General features: G+C 45.3%; 1 protein-coding gene across 3 annotated transcripts in view; it reads right to left on the reverse strand.

Moving 5' to 3' along the window:
• The window catches only part of EPHB1 (EPH receptor B1), a 416952-nt gene that overhangs the window by 133733 nt on the left and 260161 nt on the right, over window positions 1-23058 (reverse strand). For all 3 annotated transcript variants that reach the window (XM_012724944.1, XM_012724945.1, XM_004682182.1), the window contains one exon: window positions 10706-10861. In XM_012724944.1, the coding sequence (XP_012580398.1) occupies window positions 10706-10861 (156 nt within the window). The remainder of the gene's footprint in view (window positions 1-10705; window positions 10862-23058) is intronic.

Genomic DNA, 23058 nt, shown 5'->3' on the forward strand with positions numbered 1-23058 from the left:
ATCACAGAGGTGATTTTGGGCACAAACAAGCCAGAGAGTCCAACTGAGTGCTCATCATATGTCTAGTACTTTAGTCTTTCACACACTGTATCACAGCTGGCATAATAAATTCCCTCCCTGTATGGAAAAGACACCGGTTCAGAGAGGCAGGTAACCCACATAAGGCCACACTCTGAAGCTGGAGCACAGCCGAGGACTAACCCTCCTCTTCTGGCTCCCAACAGCAGAGCTTCCTATACTTGCTGTGCTGAGAACCTTTGTGTAAGGCCTTGGAGGGGGTAAAAATTGGCACAGGGTATCAAAGAGCTTCCAGTCGAGTAGGCAGAGAGACTCCTACCCTTGAATACCTCTAACCAGTGTAAGATATTCAGAGCAAGGCAGCCTCCTTTCTGAGGATCAGGAGATGAGGGCAGGGGACAGCTGATACAGAGCCACTTGCTTTTGACCCTTTTCTCCTCTAAGGAGTAGACTGAAGCTGGAAAGATTGGAGAATCCTGAACTCTGGCATCCAAATTCCAGCATCCCTGTCAGGCCAGCTACACCTGGGACCAAAACCTGCACATCTGACATCAGAACCACTGCCTGTGACCACCAAGGAGTATTCATGACAACAGAGGGCCCTGTTGCCATGGGGTGGGGGACATCGTTGTTCTGATTTTCAAAGTAGAGAGGAGAGTAAATTAAACGAGTAAATTTTACTTCAATCCCCGTCTACTTCTAAAACTACCCAGTTGAAATCAGTGCTTTGGGAGCTTCAGGGAAGAGTGACAAGAACAAACATGTGTCTCTAAATAGAAGTCAGAACAAATAACATGGTTTCTTTTTCTACAAGTTTATGAACCTACAGGAAAAAATGTATAGAGATACCGGGAACATACTATATTTCAACAATGTTAACAGAAAAAGTACCTAGATACTTGAGAATAAAGAGGAAACTGGCTGAATGACAGTACCAGCAATTGGATTTTAACTGTTTTGAAAATAACAATAATATTAATAAAATAAAATAGTTTACTTTCATGGAATGCTTCCTGTATGCCAAATACTGTTTTTAAGAATATCATTGCACATAACATCCTTGACAGTACAGGGAGGCAGACACCATTACTCTATTTTCTGTATGAGAAAATTGAAAACAGAGAAGCCATCTCACTTGCCCCATGGGGCAGGAGGGGAATTGAACCCAGGCACAACACACCTGAGTTCACACTACTAACAATGATGCTTCTTATTGGAAAGACTATAAAAATCAGTTTTCAAAATGAGCACACTGCTTAAATCCACAAGGCAAAATAGCTGAAGCCACATGTATAAATTCAGAAAAGGAGGGAACCAAATGGACAGCATTTCCTGAAGGGACAAATGAAAAGTGATGTTTAGGGAGCAGTACGTCCGGCAGAAGCCCCTACGTCAGGGGGTGAAACCACAGTGAACAATCAGCAGTCTCCAGTCACAGGAGAACGTCTATCACCCTTCACCAAACGCTGCTCTGGGGTCAGGACCACAGGTTTCATTCTGGCAGCCATATTTTGACAGATTTATTGATAAATGTGAGATTCAGAAGAGGTCAGTCGGGAACGTGGAGGGCTCAGAAAATCATGTACTTTGGGGAATAGATAATATAACAGAGGTTTAGCCTACAGGGAAACGCAAGTGAAACCCACAGTGAGATAACACCTCACTCTTGTGAGAATGGCCCATACTAAAAAGACTAAAACAACAAGTGCTGATGAGAATGTGGAGAAAAAGAAATCTTCTTACACTGTTGGTGGAAATGCAGACTGGCCCAGCCCCTTCCGAAAGTAGAGTGGGGATTTCTCAAATATGGGTCTAAAAAGGATTCAGAAATTCCACTCCTAGGACACAAAAGCACTAATGCAAAGGGAAACTTGAACACTCAGGTTCACTGAAGCACTTTTATTAAAAGCAACACTAAGGAAAAAACCTAAGTGCCCCAGAACAGATGAGTGAATCAAGAAGATGTGGTATACACATGCACACACAGGCATACATATACACACGTACCGGAATACTACTCAGCTATCAAAAATGATAAATCCATGTCATTGATGGCTATAGCTGAAAGGGATTATGTTAAGCAAAACAAGTCAGAAGAAGACAGACAAATACTCGATGGTGTCACTTATGTGTGGAGTATAGAAAAACTAGACAGAAGGTCAGTTAAAGCCAAATTCAACAACTAACTCTTGAAAGCAAACTATAGAACTGAGGCATTCAAAGATGAGGAGATAGGAGGGATCCACAAAAAGTGGGGAGGAGCACAATGGACTATGGGGTGGACTAAGTGTGCTTTAGTGGGGGGGACACAATGGCAACATACTAGAGGGGGGCGGGGTCCTGTAATTCCAAAATACAAGCAACGATATAAACCAGTTTAAAAAATTAAAAATGAGGGCCCTCCCTGTTGGTGCAACAGTTTAACACACAGCACTAAGAAGCTATCGAAGCCACTGCAACACATGTTTGTCCCCAGCCAGGGAGTGACCCACATGGCCCAGCAGGCCTCTCTTGATCTGCCCGCTGCTCCCCTCAGCAGTGTATTTCAGTCCATTTGCCTGTTCTGCTCCCCACTCTGTCCCTGGTGAATCCTCTTACCCCCACCCCCACAGCTCTAGCCTGTACCCCAGTTCTGTATGTATAAATAAATCTTTAAAATATTAAAAATGAATGAATAGATAAATAAAATGAATGGCTGAAGAATGAAAGAGGAAGAAGTTGGCCTTATAGGACCTATAGGACACTGGTCTTCAATGGTTAACCAACAGTGAGTGGTGGAGGAAGGTTGCCCAACCCAAGTGAAGGATGAGGGCTGCCTGGCAGCGGCAGGGAACCACCGAATCACACACACTCAGAAAAATCCAAGAGAAATGGCCACCTCTTAGGGTTGTTAAAGAAGTAAGAGTGACATTGGGGAGGAGCCGGGGTGGCAGGACCTAGAAGGCTGTTCCGAATGTTAGCAAGCAATAACTCCCAATGCTTTCAGGATGAAATGCTGAAACAAAAACGTTAGCAGGTGTGCCTGGCTATTAGCTTAAAACTCAGTGCCTCCTCGGGTTATACCCACTTGGATCAAGCAGCTGTGAAAAGAAATTGTGGGTTATAGAAGTGTGAAAGCGCATTCACACAGGCAATGTTGACCCTTCTTGAAGCCGCAGTGACAGCTATAAATAGCTTTCAGCTTACAGTCACACTCCCTCCATGCTGATCTAAGTGTGTAAACCATCCGATCCAGGCACCTGGTGAAACAGCTTGTTGCCCTGTGATTCTCGTTGATCTGAATTACACCAAAGGAGAGCACAGACTACCTTGACCTCAAAAGCACAGAACATACTTTTTTATGCATAACATGGATCATGTATCAGGGTAAAATCTGGCAGCCCATCACCTCCAGGAGGGGAGGCATGGTGTCTCTTTGACCAAAGCCTTGGTCAGCAATGGGTGAAGTTAACTTTTTTGTTTATTTTTTAAAGATTTATTTGTTTATGCATACAGAACTGGGGTACAGGCCAGAGGTGCAGGGGTGATGTGAGGAATCACCACCAGACAGAGTGGGGAGCAGAACAGGCAGATCGATGAAATACACTGCTGAGGGGAGCAGAGGGCAGATCATGTGGGTCACCTCTGGGGCAGGGATCGAACACATGCTGAAGTGACTTTAGCTTCTCAGTGCTATGCTTTAACCCACTGCGCCACCAGGGAAGGCCCAGAACACTCTTTTAATAGGTTGTAATGCTTAGATGAGTGGAGCATTTAGGGTAAGTTCTACTTTTAAATAGTGTTGAAGATCATACCCCCAAAGTGGGCATGGAGACAAGCCAGCCAGTCCCAGTGGACAATACTGGATTCTTGTCCTGTGTCTATGTTTGTGTTTGTTGCGTGTGTTTGTCACTTTGGGAGCATTCCAGCCCTCTTGGCTTGAAGAAGCCCTCCTGGCAGTCCATTCAGAGGCTTCCTCTTGGGCTGTTTCCTGCTAGTGGGGTGAAAGGCCAGCTGAGTGTTGAGGCCCAGTACCATTCATATTCCTTGCCCACTCAAGCTCTGGTGAATGATCACCAACAGTCACTTTCTTCAGCCCCAATTTTCCCCTCAGCCCTCCCTGGTCCCGCTGCAGGCTCCAGCCAGATGGTGCTTCCTGATCCCCACCCTCTTCTCCCCACCAGTCTGCCTTTTGCTTTCACACCTGAGTGAGTGTGAAATGGAAGCCTGGTCAGAACAGGTGGACATTGCTCTGTGAACTAGCAAGACCCTCCCAGACACAGTTCAGAAGCCCACACATTCCCACCTGGCATGCGCCTCCCCTTCCTCAGGCATGGATTTCAGTCCCTTTCTGCCTTTGTCTCCAGCCTGGCCCACTAGACACTAGTGGGGAGGCAAAGAGCTTGTACTTCCCATCGCAGGATTCACTCGAGCACTTTTCTCCCCAGGAGTCATAAAACAGAGGACAGAGGAACATGACCTAATTTGAAAGCAAAGTTCTCAAACTTCAGTGTGCCTTGGAATCACCTGGAGGGCTTGTTTAAACTCAGATCTCTGTCTTCACACCCCCACCCCCACAGTTTCTTACTCAGTAGATCTAGGGAGAGGCTGAAAATCTGTACTTCTAACAAGTGCCCAAGTGACACTTAGGGTGCTTGTCTGGAGACTGGATTTAAAAACCACTGCTGTGCAGGAAATCATCACAGACCATCTTGCCAGGAAGGGACATAGCAGGATCCAGGATGGGGGGTTACGAGCTGATGTCCCTGCAGACGTTCACACTGCTCCAAAGGCCCCTGGGCTGTCTGCACAAGACATCTGGCAGAGGAAAGCTCTCTTGCCCTGTCACCCCAATGCCCTTACCACCCTGTGGTCCAAGCAAGGGTCCTTGGAGACATTTCACCTCGCCAGCCTGGGAAAACCACAATCTGGGCAGCCCCACCACCTTGGCAGGCCCTCTGGGGCATGATGCCTCTGCTGCAACCCTGGGCTGGTGGGTGAAAGAAGGAACTGGCTGTCAGCCCTTACTGGACAAAACATGAACTTAAAGGACAGGATCTGGTGTATAAAGAGATGGGGGGGGAAGAATTGAATCTTCCCCTTCTCTGTGGGAGGGGCACTCACGAGTGACAGTAAGAGCGAACCACCATCATTGCCATGACCAAACTCAACCTCATCCTAAAAGCTGCCAAATGTTACTTTTTTCTGTATGTAGGTCATGATATTGGGGGAAGACAGACCTGAATTTTCATGCTGGGGCTTCATCGATATTTTGCCATTTCATTCTCACAACCATCTAATTTGAGACTCATCAAGCCCAATGCTGCCCACAAGAATCTTGTGTTCAGAGAAGCTGCCATGTGGTGAGTGACAAGATGGTGGCACATGATCAAGATCCAAGCCCGAAGCCCCCATCTTGCTACCCAGCTCTGCTTCCTCTCTGTGTGACTCAGGGTGTAGGTCAGGGATGACCCCAAGGGACCCCAGAGGGACAGCAGGTGGCCCAAAGGGACAATGATCTCCAGAGCTTCTTCATATTATTTCTATGATTAAAACTGCAGAGAGGAACCCACTGCATTGGATGAAGAAACAAGACAGGCGCTAGGTTGTTCCCGGGATCCATCAAAGTTCCTCCCATGTGGGTGACAAAAAAAAAGGGGGGGGGTTTGTGGTCAGAAATGTAACAAGGTAATTATTTTTAGACCAGTCCTGCATAGTTATCCACAGACAGCAATTTTATAAGGCATAATTATCTATTTTCGCCCTGCTTCATAAATTCTTTCTTTCCATTTCATCCCCCAATAAACTAGGAATTATTTCAAACCAAAGACGTGTGTTTCAGAGCTTGGTTTCACACGGCCCACTGTTCCTCACGTGCTCCTGGCTGGTCCCTCTCCAGCTGACCCATAATGCTTCCTGTGCCACTGGGCCCTGCTGTGGTAAGGAACTTGTTGAACCCAAAGAGTCAAGGAAACCCTGTTCCCTGAGACCTGAAAGCCATCGCTGTCAGCCACCTGTCCTACCTGTCCTTAAAGGAGACAGCATAGGGCTTCTAGAACTCTCTGTGTCACGGTGCCTCCCTCCTACCCCTCAGCATGCCTGGTCTCTGTGACTGTCACCTTCTCATAGGTTTTCATCAGGAAGGCCAGGCCAGGGTAACTGTGTGATCTGGACCACAGGATGGATTCTGCTGTGACACTCAGGGACAGTGTCAAACCTGGGCTTCTTCTGAGGATGCCACTTTTGTTTTTAGATCTCCAACATTTTATCATGCTGAAAGTTTCCATAACTGTTACAATCTTCACACTTTCCAAGGATGTAACCAAAGCAAGTTCTAACATCCATTGAACGTTTACTATGAACCAGGCACCTTGCCAAAGAATCTATGATACTGTTTTGTGTAATCTTCATCACAACCCAGAAAAAGCACACATTGTTATCAGACTGTGAGAATAAAATGCCAGAATGTAAGGAAGTTAAGAAATTGGTGCAAGGTCACAGAGAAAATAGAGACAGAGTGAAGAACCAAACTTTCCTATGTGAGATGCCAAAAACCCTCTTCCAGCCATGACATGCAACTGACAATTCAATGAGCCTTCCCAGGACTGAGCTAAGTGGGGGGAGTCTAGGGATGCCAGGACACCATACAGGTTTCTGGTACATGGCCAGGGAGACAGCAGGAGGAGGAAGGCAGTGACTTGTGCAGCTGAAGGCCCTTAGCCCACAACCTGGTGAGCAGCATCCTTCACCTCTCCTCCTGAGCTCTGCCATAAGGGGTCCCTGTTGTGAGTGACTCCTCATCAAAAAGTGATCCCCACTGATAGCACACTCTTCTTTCATGGCAAGGCTTTGTTAGCAGGAAGAGAAAGGAATGCCTGTGACCTGCTCGATCCATCCCCCAAGCTCCTACCTCATTGCATACATGACTTAGACAATCATTTTTCTTTGAGAGCGGTCCTTGGCCTCATGCATTCTAAAATCTTACAACAGCCTTCTCAGCCTGCTCTTCTCTCCTTCCAGAGCCCTCAGGGTGACAGGGCCTCCTTCTTAATATGAGCCCTGTTTTGGGTCACAGCTGGGCAAGGAAGCAGTCAGCCAGGTGTTTTACAGCAGATCCAGAACTTCCAGGAAATAGAAGAAGGGAGAAGGGTATTGTGTCTGAAGGCCAGCGGCAGTCACATCAGCACATTCAGACTCAGAGCACGCCAAGTCCCTCCTGCTTCACGTAGAGCCCACACTGGCCCCTGCGACATGGCCCTGGAGGCACCCAAGTCTCTGCTGGGTCCATGAGTCTTCTCGAGGACAAGGCTGCAGTCACAGGGCTAGGGCCTCTCAGAGGTCAAGGAGATCCCAGGCTCTCTCAGGAGATTAAAAAGATGATAAATGCCACAAAGGGCTACACTTGTCATGCATTCTCAATGTCTAGATTAATTTAGATGGAATGGATATCTTAACATTATAAAACAACATATATGTGTGTTTGTGTGTATGTGTGTGTGGGTATAGATAGAGATTAACATGTCATTAAAATACTGATTTTTATTGTACGATAGGTATTTTAACTTCATGTAAAAGAGCACGTCATATAAAAAATTCTTCATAGAGTTTTCGAATGTTAGATGAGTGGATCTGTTGGTATAACCTCATTACATGATGAGAATCTCAAACATGATACAACAAGCCAGCCTTAAAGCCCTGCTAGATCTGAGCTGGCCCGAGGACCTGAGCACTATAGATGCTCACTATCTTGCACATTTTATAAAGACAGAGTGTCTCTGACCCTGGGTTCTCCCAGTGACCCACTAGGCCATAACTTGTTGATGAGATGAAGGCTTCTAGAGCCTTTCTGCACTTACTCAGCACCTACCTGTGCAGAGTAAATGAGCACTTGGACACACCCCAGCCACTGTCTCAGGCGGGCAGGTCCGAGCCAGGGCCAGGCTGCCGCACTCCATCTATAGAACCAGCCAAAGCCCCAAAGCCATGGTATAGGGCTCTGTCTGGCCTCAACACTTCCAGATATGCTCCTTTATCTGAAAAATTATTTACTGTGGTGATGTGCGATGCCTTTTTAAAAGAACAGATGGCACCTCCAATTAGAATGCTTTAAAAGGAAACCCTAATGAGATTATAAAAGCCAACAAATTGACTTTTTCATACAGTACTTCCCTGGCACACAACAAATCAAATATATAATGAGGCTCAATAAAATAATAGGTTTATTTACTTGTGTTTGGGCTAGCATTGTGGCCTCTGGGCCCTCATCAAGTGCTTGTCTCTTCGGGCAAGGTGGTGGGACTGGACCGTGCATCCAAGAGCTACCTCTGCACCTGCCATCACAGATCGTGTGATTTTGATCTACTGGTTTCTGCTCCAGCCCTAGTGCTCCTTCTGGAAGCATAAGTATACAAAGCTCTTTAAAGGATGTGGGGCTGCTCACAAGCAATTGAAACATTCATCCCCAGTCTGGTAAGGTGTGGTGACTGTAATGGGGCCACAGGATGTAAGACAGGCAGGCTTCACTCCAGAACTAGCTGGACCAGAGACTGGAGAGAAATTTTACAGTAAAATTTCTGATTACAGTGAGGTGGTCTCAGGATACGGTTAAGAAGAGCAGAGAGAGGGTCTCTGATGTGCAGAGTAGAGGTTTTGGGATTTTCATGGTTATTCCAGGAGTTAGTCTTGTTGGTGAACATACATCAGATGACTAGAAGATACGTATTGCAAGGTAAATGGGAGAAGTGCTATGTAGCAGGACAGGGCAGATCCACATCAGCATTTGGAGCACTTGGCTAATGGCCTGCCTTCTCTCCAGGTGACCTTACCCAGGGGAAAAGTGGATTTGTAGGGTGCATCTACTGAAGTGGGGAACTACAAGATATTTAAGGAAGCCTGGCCAGTGAGGGGGCTTCCTGAGTGGAAGAACATGTTTTTAAAAGGGCAGCTATGGGGCCCTGGATATATGCTTAGCAATCCTGGAGACCCTTGGTCCAGACATCCAGGTAGAGTGATTCAGCATCACTGAGATGCTGCAAAAAGTGCATTAAACCACGCTTCTCAGGCTCAAAGAAGAACCCCTAAGGAATCTCTGAAATCAGCAGAGAAGATTTCACAACAGAAATACAGGGACTCTAGTCATCATAAATGAAATCATTTCTGTTCATATCAATCCACCAGGGGGGCATTCTGGGGAAATCAGTTTACAGGAGGATGGGCTTTTCCTTAGTTCAAATCTATAAGCATTGATCGACCTTGGGACCTTGATCTAGAAGACACATTCATTCCTCTTCTTTACCCAGCAAAGGTTACATACACTGCAAATCCAGAGTAAAAAGTTCTTCTACTTGGAGTCCACTTATTTTTCTGTCCATCAAGTTGCAAGTATGTGTGAAAAGTTTCCTCTGTGCCCTTCTAATCTGCAAGTGGTAGAAGCGATTTGATCCAGAGAACTGAAGGGAAGGTTCCTGCTCAGAGGGACCCTGACAACAACACCCAACATAGAAGACAGGCTAACTTGGAGCAATAATCTCTAAATAGAAGGGGGATATTGGGAAACATTCAAAGTTACTACACTTGAAAGAGAAAGAACAAGTTCTCAATAGCAGGGTGCAGGAGAGCAGTGCTTCCTGCCTCCCCATGACTAATGGAAAGTAGATTAGGAGAAGGCCCTTTCTTCCCCCACCCCTCCCTAAGAGTGGTATCACACCCCTCACATCAGACTTTTGGCAAGATGACTGACCTGGCCTTTTAAAAAGATTTATTTATTTATGCATACAGAACTGGGGTACAGAACAGAGTTGCAGGAGTGGTGAGAGGATTCACCAGAGACAAAGCGGGGAGCAGAACAGGCAGATCAACGAAGTACACTGCTGAGGGGAGCAGTAGGAGAGACAGAAGAGGTCTGCCATGCCATGTGGGTCACCTCCAGGGCCAGGATTCAAACCCACACCAAAGCAGCTGCAGCCAGCTTGCAGGCCATGCTTTAACCCATTGTGCCAGCAGGGAGGGCCCTGACTTTTATTATATGGCAGGGAGTGGAAGAATGATAGATCTGAAGCATTAGCACCCCTGTCACCTAAAAGTTTCTTCTTCAGAGATGCACACTGTGGTCAGGTTCCCGGTTTTGACATTGATAGGGGCACATGCTAAACCATAATGGGCCCTGGAAGGAACACTGGAAAGTAAATGTATGGTCCTGGTACATGAGGAACTCTATTCAGTAACTGAGATAGGAAATTGTATAATTAATAAAATGAACACAGTTCTAAGGGGAGCCTGGTTGCAGAGATATAGGAAGTCCAGTGAAAAGAGAGGTTGAGATAAAGTGAGGCTTCTTGGAGGAGGTGACTGAGACAGTTACTAGAAATTATTGCAAAATCCTATTGGATCTTGATTTGTTTTTTAATTAATGGAACTCTCCAAGTGGCATTTTTATTACTTGGTGGTCAAAAAAAAATGTCTTTTTCCAGTTAGAGAAATTCTCTCCTATCTGGAAAAAGGGGGTAAAGGAAGAACTTAATCTTGATTGTGCTGCTGACACATGACAGCGGGTCCCTGCAAGCCCAGAGCAGGAGCTATCCATTTCAGCACCACCACCAGCATTTCTGCTTTGTGTTGCAAATGAAGGTTTAGTATACCATCCCAGGAGCACTATTTGCAATATCAAGAAAGCAAACTTCCCAGCTCAGAACCCTCATTATATGCTTACTAGTGCATGCCACTTCTGGGGGGTCAAAATCCGCTCGGTAATAGCCAGTCCGGCAGGTGCAGATGGGAGACGCTTCCGAAGGAGATCGGCTGTTGGAAGGACAGTGAGAGCAGCCCTCAGCTTCCTGATTGGCTTTGAACATTCCTGCAGGGCAAGCTGGAACACAAAGAGACCATGTGCAAGTTAATGAAACAGCAGCCATTAGAGGCCCTCCCTGGAACGGGAAAACAAAAGATTCTGCCCCCTAAAAATGATGTTGAAATATCCCCTTGCACAAAGTGAGCATTTAAGATAGCAAAAAAAAAAAAAAAAAAAAAAAAAAAAAACTATTTAACACTTCCAAGTCTTCAAACATCCTTAGAGAAATAGACCTTCCCAGTACCAATAGCCTCTTTCACTTGAACAATATGAATAATGATTCTTCCCTTTCAGGTGTGTCGAGAGATTTAATTGAGAAAATGAATCTAATGTGTAGCTCAGTGTCTGGGACATAAGTGCTCTATAAATGATTATTCCCTCCCTCTTCCTTCTAGTTAACAGCCAGGGCTTTACCCTGAGACACTCACTGACAGAACCTCACCTAATGTCCCCAGATGGAAAGGGTGTCCGGGTTGACAATGGATCGGACCCACGGTTTTTAAATGTCATGCTGTAACACATGTGAGGGACATTGTGGCCTGTTAATAAGCACTTATTGTGAATGATGGTAAAGGACTAAAATTCATGAGTGATTCTTTAAAAAGAAATTAAAGTGATTTCAAGGTTACTGCCTTAACAACATCATTCTCCCTTAATTGCATTTTGAAATGCTTTTGGGGGTAGGGTAAAAAAGGATAACTTTGAAGGCAGAGAATGTGTCATGCACTTGGTATTATCTATCACGTACATGGCAGTAAAGAAGGTTGGGAACTCTGGGTACAGCCCAGTAACCACAGGGGACCTCTTCTAATATATTTTTTCTTGGCTCCTGTGTGATCCCTTATAGACTTGTGAAGAACCATGCCCTGACATGTCTGGTTCCAGACCATCCCTCAGGATTTTATGCCTCCTCTACGGAGACTGTCCACACCAAACCGCTGGTCTCCTCCTTACTGATTCCTCATACAATTGTTCCTGCCTTCCCTGCTTCCCTCAGGCCTTCCTCAGATCCTAAATCTTCCTGCCACCATGAATCTTGCTTTGCCCACCCTTTCTTTGAGACCAAGAAAAGCTGAATGCATGGTCAGCTCATTTGGCTTTCCTACATACATCATTAATTCATTCAACAAACATGTACCATGACCCTTCTGAGAACCTGATTCAGGGAATTTAGAGAAAAGTCTGCCCTCAAGGAGCTCTTGATCTGGTGTATTCACACAATGATAACGGTGAATTCTGAACTAGACCAGTAACACTGTTATAATGGTTCCTACTTATACAAAGCTCATCACCCCAAATATATTGTTCCCTTCTGGAAAATATGCAGGTCATTTTTTAATAAGAGCAGTAGCCACCATCTGTGAACATTCTTGTTAAGTGCTTTATATGTATTATTCTATGAGGTAGCTATTATTATCATTCCATTTCGCTAATAAAAAAAAAAAGAAAAAAAAACCGGGGCAGAGAAAGGTTAAAAAAAAGTTGTCCAGAATCACACAGTGAGAGAAATGATAGTGTTGATATACATATAAGGTACTTGAAAAATATCTATATCTTTTCTACCAAGACAAGAAGGAAGAATAGTTTTTTATTCTCGGAAAAATTTTTCAGATGTTTGCTCATTTAAAGGGAGGTAACAGGTAACCATTACTCTAGGAGTGCCCTCGGAGGGAACTCTTCTTGGATGGGAAACAACTAAAGTAGAACATTCTAGATTGGCAGAATCTATGGAGTTCAAGTTCTGTGGATTGTTCTATTACCAGATATTTTGAAACTGTGAATTTAAAAAATTAATCTCATTCTTCAGTGAAAAATTTCTTAGAGTGTCCAAATATGGGCTAGAATGCTATGTTTTCTCATAGAGAAGCCCTATTTGTAGAGTGTCCATTGGGACTCCAGTTCCACACACTGGAGTAAAGGTTATCTAGATGATCCTAGCTGGTTCTTGAAGATTATAACCATGTAAAACTCGTCACTAGCTGACCCATCCCAACACATTTAAAAGAAACTGTTCTGTGGAAAGAAAAACAATTTAAATTTTTATTAAAGTCTTGACAAACAAAAGACCAAAGGGAAATCTTGAATGGCACACCCAAAGTACCATAGAATTTGGCTTACTGATCTCTTTCCACACCCACTCAGTGTAAAGTCTCTCCCTCTATTTCTCTCTTCTTCCTTTCTTCTTTCCACTTCTCTTTGAAAGCTCTTGACACTTTTCACTCTACATCACACAGCATTGCTACCTGTCTCCATTCCTTTCAATTCTGCAACTAAAGGACATAGAAAACGCCCAACTCTGGGCTTCCCAAACAAGGTAGCAGCTCCTTCCCTAGAAAGTCCAGGGTTCCAGGAGGGTGAAGGAGATGAAACTCATTCATTTACCTGGTCCCTACCATAGTTTTTTTAATGTATCAGTCAAAAAAAAAAAAAAAAAAAAAACCAAGGTATTTTCATTTTCTTCTGCACTTAAAAGCCTTCTTCCTTTACACTTAATAAATTAACAGCATAAACAATCAAGCTGATATCCACAAGTGGTAAAGGTATTTGTAAAGAGTTCCCTATGAGATTTCTGATAAAGGAGGGCAGAACTGGATATGCTCAAGACCTTGTAACCTAGATGTTGCTACAAAGACAGCAGATAAATGGAAGTGGGTCCTTGCTGGACTTCAGGGGGCTTAGAGAATGATGGAAAGAGAGGTCCTGGGAGGTATATGACTTCCACTCCCATAAAGCTGTGGGTGCTGGGCAGTGGCCAAACAGTCTGGACTCTGCTGGTTTCCAGTTGGGGAACACTGGAAATGTATGTAATACTCCAGAACATCAATTTGTATTTCTATACAGAGAATACTCATCTTACAAAGGATTACTGGGAAAAAACAGACCTCACACATGTCACAACTTTTATAGGTCATTAGAATTTAAGAACCCAAGTGTAAAAATATGCCAGCACTAGCAAGCTTAGTGCTTGTTTAGTATAATGCTGATTCCTCTCTACTCCCAATTACCCACTCCTTTTTGGAAAACAAGTTTTCTTTGTAGGGACTTTTAAAATTTAGGATCAGAATAGAAGCTTAGAGTCTTAAAGTGGGCAGATAAATCTTGGAAGAAAATTAAAGAATGTGTTTTTGCACAGATTATTTGTTTTGCTTAATGGACAAATCATTACATCTAAAAAATATATTTTACCTATAATTATAAAATGGATGAACCTCTTTAATATTCCTATTTAATAGATTAATCAGATTAATATTTTAATGAAATATGTGTCTAGACATTCCTTAATTTATAAAGAAGCAGTATTCCTAAGTTCACTTATTAAACTTTTAGATTGTGAATTGTAGCACACTGATGCTATATTTTCTCATAGAATTAATGCATTAAAAATGGTGAAAGTGCCAGGCAAATCCACAAAGACTTTTTTTTCCTCATCTTGTATCAGACACTACTAATAAGAAATAAAAGTTAACAGTATGGTTATTTTAGTAGAACGTTAACATAGAAAAATGAGTAAGAAAACGATGCTGCCCCTTGAGGAAAGACAACTTTAATTAGAATGAAACTGGAGCTTCTGGTAGATTCTCACAAAAAATATTTAGGCCAAAGGAAAAAACGCAAATGGTGTCTGTTCAGGTAAGTCACCTGAATAAAGCAGCTGGGGGGACACAGAGGAAAAGGCTGGACAGACACCCACCCCAAGAGTCTATATTTACAACAATGACTACATACTGTGACAGTCTAGCCAGACACACGTGTGAACTTTCGAATAATTTTGAGGTGGATAACACAGTTCTTTGATCAACATTATTTCAAAACTCAGGGGTTTCTTTTCTCTCGATGCAGCTATGGTGAGCATTACAACTGCAGTTAGGAGTCCTTCACCTAAATGTTTATTTCAGACCTACTGTGAGCCAGGCCCTCAGCCAGAAAACAGAGCAGAACCCAGGTAGGGGCAGACTTTGGGATGGGCCCTTCCTGGTGTGGGAGCCAAAGAAGACTGTTTTCCACCCAGCGGGATCTGTATTATGCTTGTGGTTGCACAGAGGGCTCCACTGGGCAGGACTGACAAAGAGAAGGAGATTCAGAAGGAGAAGGAAAGACAAAGCAAGAAGGGAAGTGGTAGAAGAAAAGGAGAGATAGCAAAGGGAATCAGGCCACAGAGTGGCCAGCTTGATCTCAGCCTGAAGGGTTTCATCACTATTGCAAGAGGTGGGAGGGGGGAAAGTGCCTCACACACCTCGCTATATATTCACACAGGGCCTTTGTCAGTGGGATATATGTAACTTTGGAAAGCTGTGTTTGTCACGCCAGTATGCCCCACATTTACTTTGTTCCTTATAGAAAGGGGATTTACTTCCTTTGCAAGTGAACATTTCAACCATGATAAATTGAGGTTTTGAAGAGCAGCACACACGCATGCACGCACACACACACATACACACGCACTGTGCCACCCTTGACTTTGGCAGAGAGGACAAGACTTGCATACACATCCCTAAGTATGTGTGTATTTTCCATTCCCCAGGCACAACATATAGCATCTCCTGCCTCTTCCAGGAAAAGGAATGGTACATCTGACCTCTACCTGACATCCAGAAGGTCACCTTGAAGTGCACACCCAATTTCTCAGAGCCTCAAGGGTAACAAATTACCTGGTGCTTACAATGCTCACAACCCCCCTCCCCTCCCATCCCTGCACGTAGACTTCCAGTGACACTAAATCCATCACCTACAGTACTATTACTTTATAAAGAAACAGATTAAGTGTCTCATAAACAGTGCAGTGATTGAGATAATGGAAAGCGCCTCTCGTCCCCATCTGCAGCATCAGGTTATGAAGCATTTCCAAGCAGCCAGGAAGAGGAAATTAATAGAAGCAAGAGGGAATAACCACTTTTATGCAATTTCCTCAGGAGATAGTGGACCATCTAATCTTTATTGGAGCCCTTTAACCTGTCACTCAGCACTCACCAGAGCCTCTTTAGCTCTCACAATTTTTCTTGATATCGAAGGAAGATAAAATGAAAACCTCAAACATTATTTTATAATTTTCATATGTGGAGGGTACATATTGAGTTTCCCCTCCCCCCTCAATGGATGCCTCAAAAAACAACATTTTTATGCAGCAGGAAGGTGGGCGAGCTTAGCTATTCCCGGTGCATGGTCCAGGGGGTCACGGCTACTCTGCAGGAAGGAAATCTCTCCTTGCATTTTAAATGTGATTCTTCCCACCACTACCGCCTTTATGTCCTTGCTCTTTCTTTTTAATAATCTGATTACTTCTCCTGATCTAATTTTTTTCCCAAATGAGTTTGCAAAGGTTCATGCCAATGAATATTCATCCACCGCTTAAGAACCGGGTGCCTTTTTCTACAGGCAGGAGCAACTCAGCAGCTGATCTGGGAGGTCTGCGTGTCTCAAGGAGCAATGGCAAGAGGGACAAGTCTTGTGCTCTGGCTAGGAAAAAGAGGGTCACAGCCCCGAGCTGCTTGCTCATAAAAACTCTTCATCTCTACACTTCACTCTCTCTGCAAAAGGTGGAAGAGCCACTCCTGATCTTGGCAGCTGCTGTGAACTGTGGTGAGTATGGCGGTGGCTGATGGGGAGGCAAGAAGTGTCTGCAGGACATGCACACAGCTCTGGGCAGATACCTGTGTATCTGGGGCTGTGCCCCAGATTAGGCGCAGTACATAGTCACCCCAAGCCTTCATATGTCCATCACCTTCAAATTATCAGTGGCTAGCACCATGAGTTTCTGACTTTGGAACTGCAGGCATGAAACTCCCTGGAAAGAGGTAGCACTGTGGGCCGCATGCTAGGACACCCCTCTATTCTGCACAGCAGTCTTTGTTATCTCCAGATGTGGGTGTCCCTGAACCATGCCAGGACATTGCACTTGGGCTAAGGCGATGTGAAACTCCTGCTTTCCCTTATAGTCACAGAAATATGCTGAGGGTTCTGAGCGCCATGAAGTAGTTCCCAGCCACAGAGTCAGCCATCCAGGCAACTGCTATATTAGTTTGAATGTGGAAGGCAGATGCCTTACTGTCTTTGCCTTCTTTCCCCACTGCTGAGCACATGCTCACAACACAGGCACATCAGTGTTTTGTGGCTGGCTGTACTGAATGCTCACTGGAGGACTATTGTGATGAGAGCCAAAAGATAAAATCTGGGATAAAATTAATAATGATAATAACACGATCTTCATATAGAGGATATTAGGTGATGGGCACCCTATACAAACTAAATTGCCAAAGCTTTGCTATATTTAAGAATTTCAAAATGATTTAGCAATTCTATTTCTAAAGACAAAAGAATCTAAAGAAAAAGCAAGCCAGTGTGGGGGAAAAAAATGTTGTTAATGAATGTTCATCCCAGAGTTATTTATAATAGAGAGAGAAAAAAGGGAGAAGGGAGCAAGGGAGGAGAAACTTAAAGCCCAAAATAAGGTATTGATGAAATAAATCACGAAACCAGCACATCGTGGAATACTACATAGCCATTAAGATGACGTCATGGGAATCTACTTTAAAGGAGTCTACAACTGTAGGTAAAGTCTGAACCACTACATGCACACATCCACAGATGCATCCACAGGTACATGCATCTATGGAGTAGACCTCCTTATCCTTATCTCCAGTTTCATTTCACATGGTTTTTAGTTACCTATAGTCAACTGAGGTTTGAAATATGTGTATCTTGAAAGAGAGACATTCTGCAGGGGAGGGGGAGGAAGAGGGATCAAAACAGGGGAGGGAAGAGCACAAGGGACTATGGTGATGGCGCACGGGTGACTTGGTGGGAATTTTAAAGGCACTGCATTGGACAGGAGAGAACAACAATGCAAAATATTTATGTACATATATAAGTATTTTTTTAAATATTTATTTATTCATATGAACTGGGGTACAGGCCAGAGATGCGGAGGGTGAGAGGATTCACCAGAGACAGAGCGGGGAGCAGAACAGGCAGATCTGCCAAGCACACTGCTGAGGGGAGCAGCGGGAGGGCCAGGAGAGGTCTGCCGTGCCATGTGGTCACTTCCGGGGCAGGCGGGAATCGAACTCATGCGGAAGTGGCTTTAGATTCTCAGTGCTGTGCTTTAACCCGCTGCGCCACCAGGGAGGGCCCATATATAAGTATTTTTAAAAGGATATTTTGAAAGAGCAATTCACACAGCTTTTGCTGTCCTATATTGTTATAATTTTCTATTTTATTGTTAACTATTATAAAGGCAGTTAATATCTTGCTATGCTTAATTTACAAATTAAACTTTATCATAAGTATGTATGTGTAGGAAAAACAGTGTATAATAAAGGTCAGTAGTATTTATACTTTCAGGCATCCGCTGGGTTTTCTGTAACATATCCCCGCGGATATGTACTACTGTGTATGTATGCATCATGTACATATCATGCTCACTAAAATAAAAACTGGGGGTGGTAACATTACTGGTGATTAGTTTGTATTATTTTGTATTTTCACAATGTTTTGCACTGAGGTACAGGACTATAGTAACTGAAGACAATCTCAGTCACTACCTTTTTTTTTTTTTAAAGATTTATTTATTCATACAGAACTGGGGTACAGGCCAGAGATGCGGAGGGTGAGAGGATTCACCAGAGATAGAGTGGGGTACAGAACAGGCAGATCGACGAAGTACACTGCTGAGGGGAGCAGCGGGCGGGTCAGGAGAGGTCTGCCTCGCCATGTGGATCTCCTCTGGGGCAGGTGGGAATCGAACTCATGCGGAAGTGGCTTAAGCTTCTTAGTGCTGTGCTTTAACCCGCTGCGCCACCTGGGAGGGCCACAGTCACTACCTTTTAAATTTGGGGGAGGACACAAACATGTCAAGGAAATCTCCAACCCCTATGAGCTCAGCTGAGGGGACATCACAGTGAGTATTTTGCCTAGTAAAGCTCTACACCAGAGATGGCAATGCCTGGAGTGCCAGAGATCCTTGGAAGAAGGGAAGAGTAAAGGAAGCCTGGGAAGTCTGCTGAAGAAGGGAGAACTGATATAAGCTTTGAAAGATGAATTAAGTTGGTACAGAAGTGGGAGAGAAAGGAAAAGAAAAAACGAGTGCACCGACTCAGACAGAACAAGACATGGCTGACTGGGGAGCATTTAGGTAGTTGTGGAGGTTCCCAGCAACACAAAGCTTTAACAAGGGCCATAGCAGAGGCCAGGAGGACTGGGGGACCTTCACTTCTACGCTGACCTGTACACATGAAGCCAAATGGGTATCCTGCCTCCCTGGGCCGGGAGCCAGCTGTAATGGCCTGTGCAGAGGGGACACTTAGCTGTGTCATACACTCGTATCACTCTTGGCGACACTTGCTGAAATTGATGAATGTTACAGGCACCATGACACAGAGGAGACTGTAACTTCCCATGCTATTAAGCTGCTCAGACAGCAGCAGAAGCAGCAAGCCTAAAATGCATCAATCAGCATGGAAGTTGTCAAAGCGATGGGGTCAGGAACAGGGTGTTTTGCCTTGGTGGAATGGGGAAACCACTGGCCAGGACTAAAGAGAGGACTAAAGAGAGATGAAAGAGAAGCAGGCACCCAGGTCCTTGTCAGCAGTGGTTGCCTGTCGTCAAAGAGCAGCTGGGCACAGCCAATGCCAGGCTCAGGGCTGGAGGCTGGGCTCAGCAGGACACCAGAGCCTCTCCGGAGAGCTCAGTGCTGTATCCCGCACCCTGGCCTGAGGTCAGCTGAGTGTGGATGGGGGCTGGGTTCTCCAGAGACCAAATTCAGGTGTTTTTGTAATGATCCAGGCCAGGAATCCTCAAGCCATGGCCCCCAGACCAGCAGCAGCATCACCTGAAACTTAACAGAAATGCAGACTTTTAGAGCCCACACCTACTGAACCAGGAACTCTGGCATGCAACCCAGCAACCTGAGACTGGACAAACTCTCCAAGAGACTCAGAGGTAGCTCTAGTTGAGAACTTTACTCTGGATCACTGGAAAACTGAAAACTAGTGTGTGATCTTAAGGAAGTTACTTAATCCTCCAAATCTCAGCACTTTCTCAAAAAAAAAAAAAAAAGGGAGGGGGATAGGGCAACTTCCTTCTCATAGCAATTGTGAAGATCAGTGTAATGTCTGTAGACTGTCTGGAGATACCATCTTCTTAATAAATAGCTGTTGGATGTTTTCTGCAAGGTGGTAGGCTGAAGGTTTTCACTGACCATCTATTTTAAAGTATTTAAGTTGACCAGTCTACACTTGGAACTTGGCTAGGCACTAAGAAGGAACGGTGGAAGAAATAGCAAAGATCCCTCTCCCATAGAGCTGACATCCAGTGGAGACCAACAGACTCTAGACCAGCAATCCCAATGGATGGGGTTGGTGTGGTATGGGGAGGAGGGCAGGCCCTCTCAGTTTTGGGGGTGACACCTAAGTTACAATATAAAGAATAAAGAAGAGTTTGCATGATGGTAGAGGTGAGGCAGGTTATGAGGATGACATCTCCACATGGAAAGAAGAGCAAGGAAAGAAAGTGACTCTGTCAAGAGACAGTGGTGGCCCCACATGGAGGTGTGGCGTGAGTACCGTGGACCTGGGAAGAGGGCACCTGTGGGGTGGGCAGGGGTCAGAGGGCAAGAAGCAGCCTGAGTTTGGAGGGGTAACCTGTGCTCATCAAGCTCTGGTCTTCATTGAAAAGAGAATCAGATTTTTGTTCCTGAAAGGTCACACTAGCTACTGAAAGGAGAGTGGGTTGGAAAGTGGGGATGGCTAGGGGAAAGCACAGGAGTCCCAAAAGAGTGATAATCACAAGAGTAGTGGGGAAGGAGAAGTGTAGATGGATCAAGAGTCATTCAGCAGAGGAGTAAGGACCCGGTGTGTGCTGTCATTCATTCAGCAGACATGCACAATCCCCTTCTGGGTGTCAGGTACCTGGGCTGGTGCTGGGCATCACACGATGATCTACTAGCTAGCTGCCTTGTACCCCTGCTTTCCTGCAGAAAGCCCACCTGCTACGCTTCATCCATTTGGGTTAGCATTTTCCCCTTCCTGGGCTTGCCATTTAAAAACACAGTAATCTGGTTTACTGTCCCACAACTTTGAGGAGATTGTGGACGACACTAGGAAAAGGAAGAATAGGGCTATGGGGTGGGGGTTCATGCACAAACCAGGACCTGAGTTTGCTCTGTTTACCCACAGTCCGACTCCAAACACCAGTCCGCAAATAGGACTCGGTGCCCCATCTGCACCGAGGAGTAGTGTGCCACTTTTGGGTCTGGAATCCTCAAGGGGGCAGGGAAGTTCGAAGGACTTTGGAATAGGACAGGCATAGGGTCTCTATTCAGCGACCTAGTGTCTGTATGGACTTTATTCCCTGGTCCTTGAAATGTGACATCATATGTGCTCCTCCCGAAAGGTCACTAGGTTAGCTGGGGTTTCTGCTTCCTAAGCTTTAGCCAAAAGCTCCCTCCCCTTGTCTGTGCAAGCCCATTCATCAATGCCCATTTGGGGGAGTACTTTGTCTGTGCTCTGAGTTAGATATGAGAGTTGCTTTCTTTACACTAGGAAAGAAGTGGCAGATTACTTAGGAGTGAGAGCAGACATGGAAGGAAACAGAAGAGGAATGGGGGGTCTTGAGGACCTCCAATTCAGAGGCAGCAAACGGAAAGGTGAAGATGGAATTCTTAAAATGCTGGGCTCCAGAGACAGGCCCCGGTCTCCTGGGGAAGGGCCAGTGTCACAGTCAGGAAGAGACAGGCAAACGGTGTCCATCCTTAGAGGCCAGAGAGCAGGGCAGTGAAGGAGACGGGTGAGTATGTTGTGGGGAGGGAATCTGTTCTTTAGAAGGAAGAAGAAGCACCCCATCAGCAGCCAGGGCAGACTCCCCATTCCTTTCTCTACCACCAGGGCAAGGCTTTACTGGACCTCTGTGATCCAGTGAAGATGAAGACCCAGGAACTGATCAGGGATCACTTGTTCATCCCGAATGCTTCACCACTCTGAGGGCCCCCAGGATCCTCTGTCCTGATTGGGGCACTGGGCCACAGGCCGCCCGAACAAGGCCTCCCTCTGCTATGCCAGGGGCAGGGGAACCCCCCTCTCTAGCCTCCCAGGCTGTCCCCATGTGCATCAGAGCAGGGCTGCCAGTGTCCCATAAACACCATCAATCTGGTAGCTCTGGGTAGCGGACAAGGGGGGTGTGTTCTGGCATCAGTCTGCGCCCACATTTTTAAACTGAAGTGTTTACCCTTTGAGAAAAACCTTAGTGTTATTTATTTAATTTTTATTATATGCATACAGAACTGAGGTACAGGCCAGAGGTGCAGGGGCAGTGAGAGGCTTCACCAGAGACAGAGTGAGGAGCAGAACAAGTAGGTCGGTAAAGTACACTGTTGAGGGGAGCAGCAGGTGGGTCAGGAGAGGTCTGTGGCACCATTTGGGCCACCTCCGGGGTGGGGAAGCGGCTGTGGCTGGCTTGCAGTGCTGCGTCCTAACCCTCTGTGCCACCAGGGAAGGCCCAAACCCCATGCCTGTCCTATTCCAAAGTCCTTTTAAATCCTTCCCCTGACATAGGCCTTGGTGGATTCCCTTAAAAATAATTTATAACCAAGATCTGAAGCTAAATGCAGGTGATTTGCTATTCTGTTTCTCAGGGTTGGACAGTGATGAGAAGTCACCTGGGGTCCTCACTGTTTCCTGTGGACTGAAGACATGGACCAGCTGCTGATGCACACAGACTGTTTGGTCTGATGAGTCATCACACCCAGAAAAGGCACTGCTTTCCCCTGCTCTCTCTGCCTTCTGAAGAGCCAATAGGAAGAAAGAAACAGAAACAAAAAAACCCAGCCATGTTGGGATGTATCACACAAATCTCATTTCCCCTCCAAAACCCGACAAGGCAAATAGTACTTTTCTTTTAAGGAAGGTACTTATTATTTCTCTCCTTCCAAATTTTTACTCCCCAGGGCTTTGGCAAGTCTACAAATCACAGGCAGCCAGGGTGGGAAAGGCCTTAGAAATAGCCCAGAACAGGGTTAGCCAGGAGCAAGCACAGCCCCCATCACCGGCTTCCCAGGCAGCCCTGGCAGACATCACCAATCAATCACAGCACTCGGAGCACTGTCTTTTCCACTCAGACCAGAGCTCAGAATCTTTAACCTAAGGCGCTTAGTAGTTGCTGCCCATGGACCAGAGTTGGCAGCTTCCAGATCAAACAAGTCACTGATTGGCTTCACAGGGTCCCAT

Source organism: Condylura cristata, unplaced genomic scaffold (assembly GCF_000260355.1).
Source record: "Condylura cristata isolate star-nosed mole 26May11 unplaced genomic scaffold, ConCri1.0 scaffold00014, whole genome shotgun sequence".
In the NCBI taxonomy this organism is placed as follows: domain Eukaryota; kingdom Metazoa; phylum Chordata; class Mammalia; order Eulipotyphla; family Talpidae; genus Condylura; species Condylura cristata.